The sequence below is a fragment of the Hyaena hyaena genome, unplaced genomic scaffold (assembly GCF_003009895.1).
Source record: "Hyaena hyaena isolate Hyena2069 unplaced genomic scaffold, ASM300989v1 scaffold_115, whole genome shotgun sequence".
In the NCBI taxonomy this organism is placed as follows: Eukaryota; Metazoa; Chordata; class Mammalia; order Carnivora; family Hyaenidae; genus Hyaena; species Hyaena hyaena.
The window spans coordinates 1486889-1507036 of NW_024080747.1; the positions used below are offsets into that span (position 1 = coordinate 1486889).

The 20148-nt window shown below is 37.6% G+C and overlaps 1 protein-coding gene across 1 annotated transcript in view; it reads left to right on the top strand.

Moving 5' to 3' along the window:
• The first annotated feature begins 7540 nt into the window (after positions 1-7540).
• The window catches only part of CCDC192 (coiled-coil domain containing 192), a 203210-nt gene continuing 190602 nt past the window's right edge, over positions 7541-20148 (top strand). Inside the window, 3 exon segments of the mRNA XM_039236709.1 lie at positions 7541-7579; positions 7582-7646; positions 12513-12564. Of these exon segments, the coding sequence (XP_039092640.1) occupies positions 7541-7579; positions 7582-7646; positions 12513-12564 (156 nt within the window).

Consider the following 20148-nt stretch of genomic DNA (forward strand, 5'->3'; position numbering starts at 1 on the left):
TAGTTGTAGTAAAAATTAAGAATGCAGTATAGGGCATCTGGGTGGCTCAGTCAGTTAAGTGTCTGCCTTTGGCTCAGGTCGTGATCTCATGATTTGTGAGTTCCAGCCTCACATCGGGCTCTCTGCTGTGTGCATAGACCCTGCTTCAGATCCTCTGTCCCCCTCCCCCCATCCCTCCCCCACTCATTCTCTCTCTCTCTCAAATAAATAAATACCTCAAAAAAAATAAGAAAACAATGCATTTAATTATGCTTCTCATCTTTCCTTCTCTTGAATTATCTTCTGTCTCTTGTTTATAATTTTTGCCCAGTCTTCAGATTTACTGTTCATGTAACCTCTTGTTCTAATGCAAGTCAGAATGGCCAAAATAATCCTTCATAAATGAAGTAGTGAATATCATATTGCAAGTGGGTAGGTCGCTCTATCTTACCCGTTTCTGAATTGCTGAATTGCTTTTAAATTTAGCAAGTATCTCACAAACTTTCTCATAGAATAATAAAATAATCATCAATGTCTTACAAGGACAAGCAATATTTCACTGGTTGAGATGTGTCTGGCAGATGGAGAGCTTCCCCCTGCCCCCTCCCGTGTGGTAAAGGTTGAGTGTTCCTACTTAATGCTAAGAACGCTGACAAAACTGTTTGAGTTTTTTTGAGTTGGACTACTTAAAAAATTCTTGATTCTGAACTGTCACACATTCAACATCTTCAGTTTCAAATTTTTCTCTCTGGCTTAGATTGCAGTTAATAATTCTTTCCTTCCCCAAAATTAAAACCACAAATACACTTCTCAAGACCTTTCAGTCATTCAGGATTACCTGGCCTTTTGAATAATTTTCATAAGTTGTCTATGAATCAAATGCCGCCTGCAGTTGAAATGGGAAGATTCTAAGAGGAATCATTTCTCCACCACATTGATGGCACATCATGCCAGCTCCTACTTCTAGGATAGCAAAATGTTCTGTCCCTTGCAATGAACAAGTACCAGTAGAGCTGACTGTCTTTCCTACCTGTCATTTGCTTTCAACTCACATTCACATCAAGTTCCAAAGTGCTGTCTTCTTGGTGAAGGACAATGATGAAGATGTGACCTACAGGTTAAAGATGTGACTTGTCTGTCGAGTTCAGACTCTGGTATTTGGAGTTGAGAACTCTTTCCTGTTACTCAGTGACCTATTATTAGCACTTTGGTAAAGGAAATAGGTATACTTTTATCACATGTCTGTTCTCTCCTGTCTTTATCCCAACTCTCAATCTCTGACCTCTCCTTCAATGTTCTATGTACTTTAGGAAGGTTATAGAAACATTTCATAATCCTTGTCCATTTGTGCAAGCAACACACACACACACACACACACACACACACACATTTAGTGCTGGTGGAGTGCCTCGTACAGAGTAAGTATTCAAATAAGTAAATGAATTCAGTGAATACTAGAAAAAATAAAGGAATAACTAATGAAATGAACTACAATAAAGTATGAAAGAATATGAAGGAAGACTTCAGTGAATTTTCAGGCTGATCAAGATGTTTTGATTTGTTGCTGGTTTATGAAGGTAAAGATGAATGTTCATCATTCTTTGGGATAGAAAGATTAAGATAGATGTCTCTTCTATGTTAAATAAACACATTATTACATATAAAAATTTCAAAATAATTTCTAAGCCATAGCTGCTAGGTGATTTGTATTTCTACAAATAATGTATGAATATACTTAGATTAGTGAGTACAAAATATTTTAAATAGAAATATATTCTAAAAATAAATTATATATAAACCACTAGGTGGTTACTGTTTATTAACTTCATACTTTTAAGACAGTGACTCTCAAATTATATTTCATAGCACAGTTTTAAGTATTTTCCTCACCTTTTCTTTAACTTTTTATTTCCCTTGCTGGTATATTCCTCACTAAGCAATAGTAAAACTATAGAGAAATGATGACCTTAACTGTTGTAATAGTAAATCACTCTTACTGAATATTTTCCTAGTCTAGATCATATGAAAAAAATATGTGAAAAGCACTTAGAGGGAAAGACCCTATATTAGTAAGATGTGATTAATATTATTCCATCATAAAATAAGACATACACATCTGAATTATATACCAATTATATGCAAATGTACACCTGCAGTGGGTAGTGTTAGAGGCTGTCAAAAATCTTCCATACTTCCCTACTATGTAGTACTCATGGAATCTGAAAGGAATTGTTCCTATTTCTAATTCTAAGGATGGGTTTTAACGGATATTCTTCCCACTGCCACAGTGCTTGGTTTGGGGGAGAACATAGAGTTCAGATTTAATCCAATCAACATTTTTCCAGTGGCACATGGAGAAAACAAACAAAAACCATAATCATTTCCCCAGCCATGGTGATCCAGCTATTTCAAATCTCCCAGTGAGAACAAAACATTAGACTTTTGTCACCATACACAAAGTCACATGAAGTCCCAGTCACTCCTGGAAGCCATTCTCTGCCCATGAAGAAAACAAGCTCTCAGAAGAGGCCAACACTGTTGATAAGAGACTGGTAAGATTTAAAACTACTGTGCGCTGATAACATCACTAATTGACCTTGAAGAACTTCTAACCTCTGGATTTTCTAGTCACATGATCCAACAAATTCCCTTATGAGTTAACTCCTATGAGTTCCCTCTTCTGGTACTTGTAACTGAAAGTACCTGTCGGAGTACAATATGCACCAAAACATGGCCATCCATTTGGCTGTGAGCCAGGAGAAAATCCTGATGAAGATGGTTTTTCTAAGACATGGCTTCTTAGGTTTCCCTTCGGTCACCTTATTTGCTCTTAGTGACTTGAGACTAAATTTTTTATGGGAAGTATAAGAAAATTAATAACCGGGTGAAAATATAATGTTTGGATAAATTATATTTACTCTTAGAGCTAAAATTTCTAAGAAATTTTAATAGAGACACAAAGGACATGAGAAAAACATGAAGGATTGTAAGGAAAGCAATGAATGTAAGCAAAAGGATAAGTAAGGATTGTGTTGCAAGTTAAACAATTGGGTTTCCTGGGTAAAAAAAAAAAAAAGTAAATGCAGAGATTAGGCTTCTATTGGTTGGAAGCAATAGAAGCCAATTCTGGCTAGGAAAAGAGAAAGGGAATTAATTGGTGTTATAGTGGGGCTCATGAAATCAGCAGAGGCTGCTGTAGGGGAAGGAAAAAAGGGCCATGGCAGAGACTAGGAAGCAGGACTCATAATAAGGACAATCCAAGTCGGGAATGTAGCTGTTTAAGGGAGGTGACAAGATGGAGGTTGGTTGTGACCTGAGTGAAAGTCATTTCAGTGCAGACTATGAACCTTTGGTTGGAGGAGATTAAAGAGGGATAGAAAGATAAGTGTTTTGATGAATTTTTCTATGAAGGGAAGCACAGAAAGATATTAGATCAAGAGAGGTTTGCTTGCCTTCTAATGTTTCTACTTAGATTTCTATGACTATGGGACTAAACCATTGGCTAAAACACTCTACCCTACAAGTGTTCCTAAGCTGTTTCCTTCTTCTCCTTCCCTCCCATTCTTCCATTACCTCCTGCTCTTGGTCATATATTCTTGTTTGATTTTCTCTAGTGTTCATCCCTGCCTGAAAGTATCTTCTTTATTTGTTTGGTTACCTTCACCAACTGAAATATGAAACCAATAAGAGCAGTAACTTTGTCTTGCTTACTAGTGTATCACTGGCATCTAGAAAAATGCCTGTTACGTAGCACTCTCAGTACACCTTTGTGAGATAAATAAACAAATGGATGACCAGAAATTCAATGGTTTCTTCCATTCTAGTATCACCTGTTTGAGATTCAAAGTCTCAGAATCCAGTTTCTGAAGAGCCAATTTCAGACCCTTTGTCCAGACAGGGTCTGCCCTGTCTTGGGTTATATGTTGGGGGCTGACTACCTGAATTCACTGTCTTTTCACAACTGAATCTGAGAAGGGAAAGGCAATTCCACAGGGAAGTCTGAGACTATTTGGGATCCCCAAATGACAAATGCTCACTGCAGTACATAACTGTAAGGAGGAAAAAGGAATGTTTATTTCCTGCCATTAAAAAAGTCATAAATGGAAAGTTTACATTCCTACTCATGGTTTAACAGCCTTCAATTTTATTCCTGTGTTTCCTGAGGAAAGACTTTAGGACCAAGTGGTAGGCAAGTCTTTCTGCTCACACAGATGAACTTCCCCCTCCATTAAAACAGGTTGGGAGCCTAGAGATAATTAGACCCACTGTGTCAAGCAATCAGCAAACAGTGAAGAGGTCACAAAAAACAGCAACAAGAGAGCTGGCTAATTCTTGAGAGAAACAGAAGGAAAGCCTTTGCAATCAGTAGAAAGATATTTTGGTTGTTGTGGTTCATGGACTGATGTGTACTTGTTTGTGTGATGTTCCTTTGGTTTCTGTCTCTCCTTCTCCCTCTCCACTTGTCCTCTCCTAACACAGACACACCCAAACTCTCAGACAGGGGCACAGTAACTTTGAATGTTGGTGACTTAGTGAACTTCCCTAGGTCAACTCTGTGAAAGCAGTCATTTATCTCCACAGGATTGTATCACTGTGGGAGGAATAACTATGAGGTATTTCTGTTTGCTTTCACTTATTTATTCATTTTGATGGCTGTGATCTGTAAAGTTAGAAGAACCCTTTGGAAATCTAAGACCTGCTTCACTTACTTACTCTTTTCCCAATAGAACTAGAATGATAACCTTGACAAAATGATTAGCTCCATGAGAACATGGACAGTATCAGTTTTATTCATGCCTAGCACCATTGTTAGTAGACAATGGGTTTTCAAAAAAATATTTGGTGAATAAGTGAATAAACAATGAAAAGTGAGTGGACAGATGAAGGCCAAAGGGCTATATCCACATCAAGGACTGTAAAGATCTCTGTGGTGGCTCTCTTTGCTCTCTTCAGCTGCACTACTTCTGTATCACTACTATCTGTTCATGCTCTTCCCTCATTTCTATATTTCCTCTTCCTCCCTCCTTTCTGATCTGATACTTAATCATCGAAGTTGTAGAAGACTTCCTCATAAACGTTAGCACAAGAGCACATAAAGTGTGTATTATCATTAAGATTCTTCCTTGTTGTATGCATATGTATGATTTCTGATTCTAAGATGCATTTTTGACAGATCACAAAGTGACTTTTCAAAATGTATGTACTAGTCTAGAGGAGCCCTGATGAGCTTAGTTTTTTTAGTTTAAAATATTATTGATGGTGGAAGTACCAATGCTTTATATATATTTCTAGAAGTTTTGTTAAAACACTCATTTTTTTTTCCTTGAAACTACAGGGCAAATTGTAGTTCAGACCAGCTTTTAAAATTAGACCATTTCAATGACTTTCATGCATAGGGACTTTTCTTCAACTTAATCATAAAAACCGGTATCTTTTTTATTTGTTTGTTTTTTATTTTGCCTGGTCAGTCAATAATTGTGCAGACCGAGATGTCTTCAATAAACCTGCTAATTTCTTCACCATGTCCTTTGAAATCCTTCTCTGATAATATTCATTTAAAGAGGATTAACAGTGGAAAAGTCACTTTGTTTTTCAAGGACTTTTTGAAAGTCTGTTTTTGTACCAGCCATATCTCCCTACCTCTCTTTTTGATCAGTGAGATGTAAGATAAGATTAATAACATTATAAATAATTAGTGCTTACATTGCCTTTCACCAGCCATTATTGAGATGACCTTTTTTTCATAACTTGGTATGAACCAATATTGAACATCTGCACATTCCTCTAAAATGCACTAAAGTATAATGCACCTTGTGGGTTTTTTAATAAGATAAGCTAAGGAAACATAACAGGATGTTAGAGTTGGAAGGGATGACAGAAACAACTTGAGTAAGTCTTTTATAAATAAAAATCCTAAGGATTTATCCAACAGATATAGGAATGCTATTTTGAAGGGACACATGAACCCCAGTGTTTATAGCAGCACTATCAACAACAGCCAAAGTATGGAAGGAGCCCAAATGTCCATCGATGGATGAATGGATAAAGAAGATGTAGTATATATATATATATATATATATATATATATATATATATGATGGAGTATTACTCAGCAATAAAAAAGAATGAAATCTTGCCATTTCCCACTACGTGTATTTGAACTAGAGAGTATTATGCTAAGCGAAAGTAGTCAGTCAGAGAAAGACAAATATCATATGACTTCACTCGTATGAGAAGTTTAAGATACAAAACAGATGAACATAAGGGAAGGGAAATAAAAATAATATAAAAACGGGGAGGGGGACAAAAACATAAGAGACTCTTAAATACGGAGAACAGAGGGTTACTGGAGGGGATGTGGGAGGAGGGATGGGCTAAATGCATAAGGGGCATTAAGGAATCTATTTCTGAAATCATTGTTGCACTATATGCTACCTAACTTTGATGTAAATTTAAAAAAATAAACAAAAATTTAAAAGCAAATGAAAACATTAAAAAATCCTAAGGTATAGAGAGAAAGAGAGAAAGGTATGCTTAAAGTATATTCCACAGAGGCTATTAACTGGATGCAAAGTCAATACCCAATCTTCATATTTCCACATCTACCTAGTTAGTGTTGATTTTTCCACCCAGAGCACCAACTGCTCCATAGTTGGTAACTTTGTTCATAGTTACACTTTTTAACTAATAAGTTCAGTTATTTCCACTACTATTGTAGTTATTTGATCTAATTTGCTCTATACCTAGAAACAAATTCTGTGATTGGAAAAACTGCAGTCTTACCAATCTAAGTTATTTTGGGATGGGCTGTGTTATGGGGCTTGGGTGAGCCTAGGACATAAGGGATCCAAACCCAGGAGTGATTCTGATTAGTAGACTGCAGAAGTCCTATATGTACTTCCTGCGAGAGCAGGAAGTGGAGTGAATACAGGCTAATCAGGGTCCACAAATCCACCCAGGGAGAGATGTAGCAACTGTCTGGGAGGAAGTGGCTCATGCTTTTAGACAAGCAAAGGAAAGAAGGAGCAGTGATGCAGATGAGCTGTGACAGTGAGTGGAATGCCAGCTAATCAGGCACAAATTACCACCTCTGCAATCCTGCATCAGGAAAGAAGCCTTGGAATGTGGCCAGGTAGGATCTTCTGTCTGGGGTCTATGGGTCCCAGGTAAAGAATATCATCACAAGCTGGGGATAGTCTGTGCAAAAACTACTGTTAGCCTGTAAACCAATCAATTTCTTCATATGCACCCCTCTTAGACAAGCAGTGTGACTGTTAGCACTGGTTTTAGATGCAAAACAGGCCATGGCTTGAGCACACAACCACTGCTTCTGGCGTACTTTGAGTGCGCTTTCCAGAAATGATGACTATGTGGTGATTCCTCATTAATACTCATGCCTGGATCTGATTTGTGAGATGTTGTGAGGGGTTACTGTGGCTTTGTAATTGAGATTTTTTCTTTGGGAAGTTAACTGTTCTTCCCACAGCCATTGTGGTTGCCTAGCAACAGGAAACAGTAGAGCAGTAACAAGGATTCTAAAACTAAGGCGTGGGGATAGTTAATGTCCTTCCTATGGACAGGGTATCCCAGTGGGCTTGACTTGAGATGGGAGAATGTTATAGCAAGAAATCTGTGGTCCCAGGGTCTGAAACCCCACGGAGAAGCAGGTGAGTTCCCAGCTCCTTCTGTCCCAAAAGAATTCTTGGAAATTTCTTGGTAAAGTGGACTTTACTCAGTGCTTCAGAGATACCTTTCTTTAAAGCCTGGGGCAAAAATATTAAAAAGTCTTTTCACCTGTTCCTGGGAAATGACCCTTTTCTTTGAATGATGCTTTCATAGGGCAGGGTCTGACATGCAATAGTGTTCAATAAATATTTGTTGAATGAATAAAATGTCCCTTACTTCCTCTTCTCAAAATCACATACTCACTCCAACTATTTTATTGGCATGAGAAGGGAAGGCTGAGCCAACCCTTTATTAGAACCACTGTAATGAAATGTCACCTTCGCTGCTCCCTTGCCAGGAGATATCCACAAAAGAAGCTAGGTCATTCCAACTCTCCTCAAATAAAAACGCAAACCTACTGTGGCTACACATATGGAAGTAAAATTCACCTTTATAACTGATCTACAGTTAGTTACTGGAAAATCTGCACGTTGGCGCAATACTCATTTTCCCTTCAAATATAGAAATACCTGCCAATTAGCATTTTCTTTTACTCCTGGCATAGGAGAGGACCATGCCTCCTCTGTAGAAAGAGGTGGATTGTGGAGAATGCTGTGTTGTATTATGTACACATGTAATTTCAGTTCTGCTTAGTTAGGCTTTAAAATGTATTTTTGTTACATGAAATGGATGGGTCTTGTTTTTATTTGCTTTTAATCTTGGGCCTATGGTCCACAGATGCTGTGGGAAATTCACAATTCCCCCAAAACTTTATTTGAAATGTTGTTTCTGTGTGCAGAAAGGTCTGTGACCTTCAAAAGACAATCTTCTGGAGGGATGGAGTCTTTTGCCTGTTAAAGAAGATGAGAGTTAGCAAACACCCATGTTCTTTTAATTTTCCTGAACACAGCACCTGAAGAGATAATATGTCAATGTGCTGACAATCAGAGAGGTGAATGTAATGTTACTGACTGAAGAGAAAGTGCCCCTGTGATTAACAACTTTGAAATGAATAGCCCAGTGTACAACGAGCAGGGAAGCCCAGTGAAAAGCAGGACTTTGCTCTCAGTGCAAATTATCATTGGTGTTTTTGTTCTCCTAGTATATGGAACTGAGTGTTCTGTGCAAGTAGAGAGCAGGGCTTTGATGTGGGATACAGCAGAGGACATGCTACCTTGGTTAACCCTCAGATGGGTTCATTTCAGCTTCTTCACTTCTAAGCAGGAGCAAACTGGTCAGATGTGCCTGGTCATCTGCTCTACTTCTCTCTCCCCTCTTCTTCTCATGCCCTTGGGGCAAATCCTGTCTATAGTTCATAGAAATCAAATAGGAATTTGCTCCTATGCTGGTCTGAGAAAAGAGGGTTAGGCCTTGGATGCAATTAACCTAGGGACTAAAAAAGGCATTTTCCCAAGAAGAATCAGCTGCTCAATAGCTGTATTTTCAAACCAGTTTTATGAACATCTGTTAATCACATGGACTAAGTGGTAACTGATTACTACTCCAACATAAAAAAACAACAAACAAACAAAAACAGGGCACAAAGTTTGGAGAACAGATAGATATTTCACTTAAAGGAAGGGAATACTGCAGTTCTTATCAATTACTAAGAAAAAAAATTACTGAAAGCTGAGATGTCATATTAATACTCCCTGCTGATAGAAATTTAAAGAATTTTCTATTTTTCCATGAACCCTGAAGTAAAAACAAAACGAGTGCAATAAAAACAAGCTTCATAAATACAATTGTTAATTCTAATTTGTTTTCTCTCAAGGATAATAGGCTTTCTAAAGCTTTTTTTTCTGAATTATGTTACAAACATATCTTGTACTGTGTATGCTGAGTAGCTATGGTTACTCTGAGGCCATGACTCATGACCTTTAAATATTATTGTCAGGCAGCCAAAGCTCCTTCACTTTTAAATGGGTAGTTTTGCTTCAGGCATTATTAAAAGAAGGTGGTTTCAGTTGAACATTTGTTGTACATCCGAATATGCATTTAAGGGTACTGTACCCACAATGTTTTGTGTTTTTTTAAATTATTTGTTTGGATTCATTCAGTGACCACCTATTAATTTCTTGCTTGGTGTATCGTTGGGTGAATAAAAAATAAATAAGGATATTCCTTGTTCTCTAGGAGGTGTCCCTGAGAAGTACAAAAACATAGGCAGACAAATAATTATTTACATGATGAAATGTAATCAGGGCTATAAAAGACAGATGTCCAAACACTACTTGTGGACACAGAGGCAAGAAACAGTCTGGGCTGGTAGGATCAAAGAAGCTTCAGGAAGAGGCAGAATTTGAGTCATGGTATGAAGAATAGGTAAGCTTTTAACAAACAGAGAATAGAGCAAGAGCATTTTTGTCAGAGGAAACCACCAATGAAAGGATTAACACATATTCTGGGACTACTGGGTAGTACAGTTTGATGAAAATGTCATTTTTGTAAGATCCACTGATAGATGATAAAATTAGTTAGATGGTAAGAGGGGGCAGCTTATTAAGATCCTTCAAAACCATTTGTGGTTTTGCCCAGCAATATGATGGCAAAGGTTTGTTTTCCATTACATGATAAAGAGGTGCTGTCAAGTAGAAAGCACCAAAATACTGGTTTTTGCTGATTTGGTATGATGTGAGAAGAGCAATTACATCTCTCAGAACCCCAGTGTGTCCTTCTACTGAGTGGGAATCTAATTAACTTCGTTCAATTGTCACTGATTACCTGGCGAACATTTTAATTGGTTGCATATTGTTTTGAAAAGTGAGAGACATGCACAATAACATGGAAATAAAAGAATATATTTGTGAGGGAGATAGTAGGACAGAAAACAATAAGAGCACCCTAGGATTTTAAAATAAGGCTTATTGGTTGGCACCAGTAGAACAAGAGTTACAAAGATTAGAGGTTTACAAAATCATCCCTGGATTCATTCATTCATTAATAAATATTTACAGACCAACCTAGTCTTCTTCAAGATGCTAAGGATAACAAAATAGAAGTAACTCCTTATCTTCAAGAATGTTGTACTTTCAACTGGGAGGAGGTACAGTAAATATAATAAACAAATTCCATAGGATGCTAGAAGGTGGTAAGTACAGCAAAGAAAAATTAAACACGGTGATGAGGATGGATAGAGGGTGGGGAGGTCAATTTTAAAGGAGGTGCATACGGTAGGCCTCACTGAAAAAGGTTATTTGAACAAAGACAAGAAGGGAGTGGAAAAGAGCCAAGCAGGCAAGTGTGGAGTACATGTTCCTGGCAGAAAGACTTGAAATGGGAACCTATGCGAGGAAGCCAATGTGACTGACTGAGGAGAGCATGAGATGAATTCAAAGAGGCAAAGGTGGAGTTGTATGGGAGGGGGAAGTGGGGAGTAGGAAGGAGTCCTACAGTACATGGGAAAGGTGAACTGGTGAGACATTTGTAGGACCTCATGCACCATTACACGCGTTTTGGCTTTTATTTGGAGTGAAATGAAATCCGTTACTGGAGGGTTTTGAGCAGAGGAGTGAAGTGATATTCATTATGGTAGGTGTACTGAAAATAGAATGTAGAGTGTCCCATTCTGGAGTTTAATGGAAAAATCCAGGCAAGAGCAGATAGTAGCTTGAGGCTTAAACCAGGGTGTTAACAGTGAAGATGGTAAGAGTTGGTCAGACACTGAAAGTAGTTTGATTGTAGAGCCAAGAGTTTCCTGTTAAAATTGCTTATGAGTTCTGACACAGAAAGAGAAGTCAAGGTGTCAGCCTTAGCAAGTGGAAGGATGTCATCATCATTACCTGAGACGGGGAAGACTGTGAGCAGAGGGTTGGGGGTAGGAATTAAGAGTTAGGTTTGAAAATGTTGAAATTGAGATATCTATTAGACATCCTGGTGGAGAGGTCAAGAAGGCAATTGCACGAATGAATCTGGAATTCTAGAGAGAAGTCTGGAAATGTGTCCTTGGCAGTGATCGGCATATTGATGAACTTAAAGCTGTGAGTTTGGATGACATCATCAACAGAGTGGATATGGGTAGAGGAGAGAGGAAGCCTGGGAACCTGCCAAAAGTGAGAACTCAGAGAGAGAGAGAGAACCAACAAAGCATACTGAGAAGGAGCAGTAAGTGGAACAGGAAGAAAATCTGGGACCTTAGGAAGCTCTGGAAGCCAAGTAAAGAGAGCGTGTCAAGGAGGAAGTGATGAATCATGTCAAAAGCTGTCATGTCATGTGAGATGTGACAAATGATCATAGCGATAACAGCAATGTGGAGATCACTGATGAATTAAGTGCAGTTTATAGGGTGGTACTTGTCAGGATCTGAATGGAGCTGCTTTAACAAAAAGCAAGGAGGGAAGGAATTAGAGATAGTGAAGATATGGCTTCGTTATAAAGGGGGTCAGAGTAATCAAGCAGAAAGAAAAGGGTTAAGAGAGCTCAAGACGCAGTAAATAACAGCATGTTTGTAAACTACTGGATATGATCCCAGAAAGAGAGACTGATTGAGGAACAGTGTAGGAGACAAAGAATTCCCCAAGTCTGCTGTTTGCACAGGATGATATGCTTTCTTCCACTTTTTCTTTTTCTTTTTTTAGTTGAAATAAGAGATTTTGCAGGTTTTCAGAACAGACTGTACTGTTCAGACTGCTTATTCTCAAGAGAACCTTTAAAGGCCATTTTATCTTCTTTGAGTGAAGTTTACATTCCATAGTTTTGATTTCCTTTAGAAATGTTCAGAAATTGACATTTGGAGGAAATACTTTCGAACAATTATCTTCAATGTCACAGTGTAATGATCTATTTAACGTGGGGGTGTGTATGTGTGTATATAAGCGTGTGCATATCTGAATTAAATTTTGGAATTCTAAACTCTTATTTTATTTCAGCATCACATCTGCAAGTTCAGAGTCAAATATACAACAGAGAAACAAGATGCCGGTAAGAAATGAAGTTTGCAGACATTCTTTTTTCATAAAGCATTACAATTAATAAAACTTTAACTTCTTTAATGAATGTTGAGATTCTCCTGATGTAGTTTTGTTTTCACATTTCATTAGTAAAGATCTTAAAAATAAATCATGGAATGTTCTTTTTCTAGTATAACGAGGCAAAGTTGGCAGAGTGCCAGCTAAGTGATATTACTGGGCAGTAAGAAAATTAGGTGAGCTATGGTGTAGCCACACAATATCGTGGACATCCTGGTTACTACAAAAATAAGTGTTTGCTTATATAGGAGGAAATTCTGGTATTCAAACAAGGTACAGATCGGGTAAATCACATTATTTGGTTTATTTAGGCTAAGGGTTAAATCACAGTCTATTCCAGATATTTCTAGTTCACACTCTTTCAAGTCAGCAAAGGACATACCTAGTTCTGACCCTTGAGGTCTCTTCTCTTCTCTGGGCTCTGTCATGCCCTGGGATACTTAGGTCCTTTTTACCAGAGCCTCAGTTAGTACTTACTCATGCCCCAGGTAGTGGGAGTGTGGGTTGTTGAGAAGTATTGAGGTTGGGTGATGGAGACCTGGGAATTCATTACACTAGTTCTCCACTTTTATGTGAATTAGAGGATTTCCCCTAAAGAAAAAATAAGCTGTATACCCTTGATTCAATTTCAGTAAGGATCGTCTAGACTCCATCATAGACATTTCTAGAACAATCCCCAAACCGAGATAATAACCAAGTGATAATGACCAGGGTCTTATTTTTCATCCATGCAATGAGGATGATGAGTTTTAACAGTCTACCTCAAATAAGATGTTTGGGCTATGAAAAATGTTGGTAAAGTACCAACAAGTAAATGGGAGTATAGTTATTTGGAGTCGATAGTGTTAAAATTGGCTCCCTGTGAGGGCAAGGGACTTCACTCTTTCATTTCTCTGTTTCTTTCTGGATTCAGCCTCTACCACTCCCATCCCATATCAGCATCGCCAGCTAAGAACAAATAATCTAGTGAAGTGTATGCCCAGAACCTCACTCCTGCAGTTATTCTTTTCAAAGCATTAACATCTCTATTCTAAGTTATGTTCATTTAACCTGGCCCCAGATAGACTGGAGTTGTCTCTCAAATCCATAATTATTTTCAGGAGAAGGGGTTCTATTAAAGAAATAAAAGTCAAGAGAGACCAACTTAGATTGGTAGAATATAAACTTTATTAAAAATCTTCTTTCTGACTATAGTGATTATTTAATCTTATATTGCTTGTTTTTAGCTAGCAAAAAAAAAAAAAAGCCTAATAATGAAGGTTTTTAAATGTATATGTTAGAACTATTTGTAATTCTGTTGCCCATAGAGAAAATATCCCTCACTAGTATCACATAAAACATTATTTTCTCTGCTTGGAACCCTTGGGTTAGCAGTTAAAATGCAGTTTTGAAAATTTTTGAAAGACTTCAGTTCACCAATCTCTGTTTATTGTCTTTTTCTCTAACAATGCTAATCAATTAGCACCCCAGAGGTAACCCTCTAGTTGGCTGCATATGACACTGGAAAGGACAAGGTGCCAATTACCACATTTAGGATTTCTGCTCTGGGCTCCCAATTAGCTTCCTGGAGTTCAGAATCTACTTCTTTCAATTTGCATTTAATACAGTTGGGATCCTGGGGGCTGGAAGTAGCTGGTTCTTCTGTGTTCTACTGTGTTTTTACATTTCTAAAAGAATACATTTAGCTGGAGGAGGTTAGAATTAGAGAGCTCAAGGCCATAATGTATCTGTAATTAGTGCTGTCTCTTCATCAGACAATGCCTTTCAAATCTTGCAACTCTTGGAACGGTCACTCAGCAGAACTGATTCTGCTATGTATCATGAGGAACCAAACTGCAGGTGGCTCTCAGTTGCCTCTTTAACATTTTTTTAATGTTTATTTATTTTTGAGAAAGAGAGAGTGAGACAGAGCACAATTGGGGGACAGGCAGAGAGAGAAGGAGACACAGAATCCGAGGCAGGCTCCAGGCTCTGAGTTACTAGCACAGAGTCTGATGTAGGGCTCCAACTCACAAATTGTGAGGTCATGACCCGAGCCAAAGTCGGATGCCTCACGACTGAGCCACCGAGGAACCCCATCAGATGCGTCTTTTAAAATAGCCGCAGTTTGCTCTAACAGAAGAGATTGAAATTGAAGGATGAAACCTGTTTAATTCTGTAAAGATATCTCCACCACCCAAGCATAATGAAATATGCTCTCAAACCTATCTGAAGATGGTGGTTCCCTTTCTGCCTTTACTACACTATTCTCTGAATGTTCCTTTAATTTTTGAACTCGTCTGGTAAACTGCCTTCTTAGGGTAACAACTGGCATTTCTTTATTCATCTCTGTGTCCCCAGGATAGAGTCTCTGCTAACAAAACAGCACTCAATCATTCTTGTTTGAATTAGAACAAATGGACGAGCCCCAGGCTGTTAGGTGATGGACAGATGCCGATTCCTATGCAGCAGATGGCCATGGTTTTAAGAATTATCACTATCATATTGATTCTTTTCTTATTATTAACACTTTAGAAATTAAGAAATTGAGATTCAGGGAGGTTGAGAAACTTTTCAGATGTTGAATGACCAAATGAAATCTATGTTCACTATATAGCAGGAACATTATGAAATAATGCAGTGTTAGTTTTCTTAGATCCACATCTCAGGTGCCAGGCTGTCCCTGTTTTTATCTGCACCTTATTCTTTTGGGCCTGTTGGAGGATTAGAATGTTATTTAAACTGTTGCCTTTGCTGCATTTTAATATCTTCTGACAGAGAACAGCTAGTGCATATAAATCACCTCATTTGAAACTGTTTAGGAAACAAAAATTCTATTGAAAGGAGGCTTGACCTGAACCGGACACCTGGCTCAGGATTTCTTCCTCTGAACTATTCCTGACCCACTGTGACACATAGAAATGAATTATGTAAAACATATGATGTCACTAGTTATGTGGAGGGGCACATCCACAAGTGAGGGTGTGGGTATGAATTCATTAATGCTACAGTATGTACAAAGTATTTCACTCATGGTACAAAACTAAGCTTATTAGAAAACTTCAGAAAGCATTGGTCTTTCAAGTTGTAATTTAATGATGACTTCATTAAAGAATTATTATTCTAGGTGCTGAAAGTATGAAAGCACTTTCTTATTTTTAATTTGTGAGGTCAAATTCATAGCACAGTACACAGAAAGTCAGCTTTCCAAAACTAACTTAAAGAAGCTGAAATATTTTGCATAAACTGGGGAAGGCAAGCAATGCCTTAAATTGTGCCCAATGTATATATTCTCTTTTTCTTTTAGTATTTGCTATGATATAGTATTATGTTCATAAAAATCATGTATTTGGTCTCGTTCTGATATTTCTAAATTTTAATATTCTAAAATGGCTTTCAGAAAATCCTTCCCATTGAGGAATAAACTTTCAAATAATCTGTTAATATATCACTTGTGCTTTAAAGGAACAATTCAAGTGATTTAAAGGAAATTTTCCTACTTATTCTGAGAATGAGATCAATATAGAATTGCATCTCTATGTATGTTTAAATATAGAGATTTGTGGCTGTTCTATAAAATGGATTATATATGCATTTATTTTTTTCCCCACTTCAATAGCTGAGAAATGATGTCTCAGAACTTTTTGTTTTGGATTTCTTTCTTTCCTCTGCTCTTTATTTCTCTTCCTCTCTTTTACCTTTTCTCTTCTTTTGCTTGCTTCCTTTTCTTATTGTTTTTCTTTCTTTCTTTCTTTCTTTCTTTCTTTCTTTCTTTCTTTCTTTCTTTCTTTCTTTCTTTCTTTCCTCCTTTCTTTCCTCCTTTCCTTCTTTCTTTTCTTTCTTTCTTTCTTTCTTTCTTTCTTTCTTTCTTTCTTTCTTTCTTTCTTTCCTTCTTTCATCTCTTTTACTGAAGCAAACTTGCAAATTTGAAGTGTCCAAGTTGAATTTGACATATGCATACAAACCAGTTAAGGGAATGAAGTATCCATCACCCCCAGGAGTCTCTCATACTCCTCTCTAATCTCTCTCACCTGCATATATACCATTCTCAAGGATCTGCCTTATGCCACTGTCTATAATCTTGCATTTCCTTGAGCTTTGTATAAATGGAGTATGTGATATATTGATGCATTTCTATATTGATCTTATAATAAGAATAAATAGGAAGATTCCTTTAAATCACTTGAAACATTGACTTAAAGCACAGGTGTATATATATTAGTATATCATACAGTATGTACCCCCTTTACTGACTTCTTTACTTAGCAAAATTATTTTGAGATTCATCCATGTTGTAGTCTTTCAATAATTAAGTTTTATTGAATAGTACCCCACTATATTGAATGCATCAGTTTGTTTGTTTATCCATTTACCTGTTGACTAACATTTAGGTTATTTCCAGTGTTTGACTCTGACAAATAAAGCTGCTATAAACATTCACATACAAGTCTTTGTGTGGACATATGCTTTCTTTTCTCCTGGGTGAGTACCTAAGAGTGAAGTGATTGAATCATATGGTAATTTAACTTTCTTAAAAACTGTGAAACCGTTTTCCAAAGTGATAGTATCATTTTACATTTCCACCAGCAGTGTGTGAGAGTTTTAGTTGATCCATATTCTCTCCAAACTTGGTAGGGTCAGACTTTCAAGTCTTAGTCTCTCTAATGTAGTAGTATCTCAGTGTGGTTTTAATTTGCATTACCTTAATAGCTAATAGTATTGAGCACCTTTTCATGTGCTTATTTGCCATCTTTATGTCTTATCTGGTGAAATATCTATTGAAATCTTCTGTCCATGTTTAAGTTGTTTTGTTTCTTACTATTGGATTAGAGCTCTTTATGTATTCTAGACACAAGAAACTTTTCAGATATGTGTTTTGCAACTTTTCTCCAGCCTGTGGTTACTCTTTTTGTTCTCTTAAGTGTCTTCAGAAGGGCAGGAGTTATTAATTTTTATGAAGTCTACTTTATCACTTGGTATTCTCATGGATCATCCTTTTGGTATCTGATCTAAAAATTCTTTGCCTGAGGTCACAAATATTTTCTCTTGCTTTCTTCCTACAGTCTTTGAGTTTGAGGTTTCACATTTAGATCTAGGCTTTATTTTGAGTTAATCATGCTTGATGGTGATTCAAAGCGAGTCTCTCTCTAGGAATTTCCCTCAGCTGAAAGAGCTACATTGCTCTATGGTAATCCATCTTCATGGGATCGACCTGTATCCAATGACGCAGGGCTGCAGGACCAGGTCCCCTTCCTTAGACGGAGGACAATTCTGTAAGGCCAGGCCTGATTCACAGCTCCCATAGAATTGCTAAGGCTGCTGTTGCATTCTCACTTCTCTTTTCCTTTATAAGTGTTGCTCCCAAGAGCTGTCTCCAGTAAGATGCTCCCCAGAGACCCTAACCTAAAAAATCCAAATAGGTCTAATTTAAGGTATAAGGTTTTGCAAATGGAAATTCATAAGAAATGCAAAACAGCCACTGTGCTGTCACTGAGGGCAAGACAAATGATGTGAATAGAAACTGTCCTTGTGACTTTGATTGCCCTTCAGAGAAATCTTTCTTTATATAAAAGATTTAATGAGTATATGTTTGCAGACTTTCAGGAAGCAAAAGATTTCATTTAATAAAGTACGATAATGTCTAGTTATTCAATCTAAAAAATTGGCTTTTTCCCCACAAAAGAACACAAATAGTATAGAAATTGAATGTTCACTTCTAGGAATATCTGCTAGTTATCTAGATAGTATCTGCCATTACTCTGAAAGAGTAATGTTATCTTCCCAGATGCGGGGATGTGAGATGTTAGTTGGAGTGTTTAGCCATTGTTCAACCTCTCATATAGCTTCTTTTGTGTTGAGACCTTGCAGGAAATGAGGAGCTGGTCCATATCATGCTCTCCTGTCCCCATCCTCACCCTGTCCCTGTGCAACCATCTACCAAAATCATAGAGCCTAAATGCTATCAAAGAAGCGACTTCAACAGAGATTTCAGGTCAAGCAGTGCATAGAATGATGGCAGTGATCATAGTATTGTAACTGGTGAAAAATATATTTTTTCCTTTGGTTATTATCAAGAAAGATCAAAACTTCAATTCATTTTAATTTTATATGACTGTCATCAAAATTTTTGCATGTTATCAGTTACAGTTGACAAATGACTTAATATTTTGTTTATCTGAAGAAATTACTTCTTTTTTATACCTATCCAAGGTGTGATAGAGAGGGACTCTATTCATCTTAGTTACTAAGAGCCTCTGGAAGGAAGCTTCCCTGGGAGTGCATTTCTACAGTCTGGGCAGGCAGCAATGGAAGGAGGGGTAAATTGGAATTTAGATGCACCACTTTTGCTCCTATGCCATTAGTCAAAGAAGACACATGGCTTAAAATAGCCTTCAAGAGCTGAGGAAGTGAAATCATATCATAAGCCTAGAAGAATTTTCAAAAATATTTTGCTGGATAAAAGTTACAGCAATATAAAACTAAATTTAAAAGAAAAAAGAGTGCTGCTATGAACATTGGGGTACATGTGTTCCTATGCCTCAGCATTTCTATATCCCTTGGGTAAATTCCTAGCAGTGCTATTGCTGGGTCATAGGGGAGTTCTAGTGTTAATTTTTTGAGGAACCTCCACACTGTTTTCCAGAGGGGCTGTACCAGTTTACATTCCTACCAACAGTGCAAGAGGGTGCCAGTTTCTCCACAATCTCACCAGTATCTCGTGTTCTCTGATTTGCTCATTTTAGCCACTCTGACTGGTGTGAGGTGGTATCTCAGTGTCGTTTTGATTTGTATTTCCCTGATGAGTAGGGATGCTGAGCATCGTTTCATATGTTTGTTGGCCATCTGGATGTCCTCTTTGGAGAAGTGTCTGTTCATATCTTCTGCCCATTTCTTTACTGGGTTGTTTGTTTTTTGGGTGTGGAGTTTGGTGAGTTCCTTATAGATTCTGGATATCAACCCTTTATCTGATATGTCGTTTGCAACTATCTTTTCCCATTCCGTTGGTTGCCTATTAGTTTTGTGGGTTTCCTTTGCCGTGCAGAAGCTTTTAATCTTGATGAGGTCCCAATCGTTTATTTTTGCTCTTGATTCCTTTGCTTTGAGGGATGTGTCAAGTAAGACGTTGCTGCGGTGGAGGTCAAAGAGGTTGTTTCCTGCTTTCTCCTCTAGGGTTTTGATGGTTTCCTGTCTCACGTTCAGGTCCTTTATCCATTTTGAGTTTATTTTTGTGTACGGTGTGAGAAATTGATAAGTGTCCATTAACGGATGAATGGATCAAGAAGATGTGGTTTATCTATTCCATGTAATGGAACACTACATGGCAATGAGAAAAAATGAAATCTGGCCATGTGTAGCAACATGGATGGACCTTGAGGGTGTTATGCTGAGTGAAATAAGTCAGGCAGAGAAGGACAAATATCATATGTTTGCACGTATAGGAGGATTAGGAGGAACTTAACAGAGGACCAAGGGGGAAAAGAAGGGGGGAAATGGTTGGGGAAAGGGAGAGAGGCAAACCATGAGAGACTCTTGAATGCTGACAAAAACTGAGAACTGA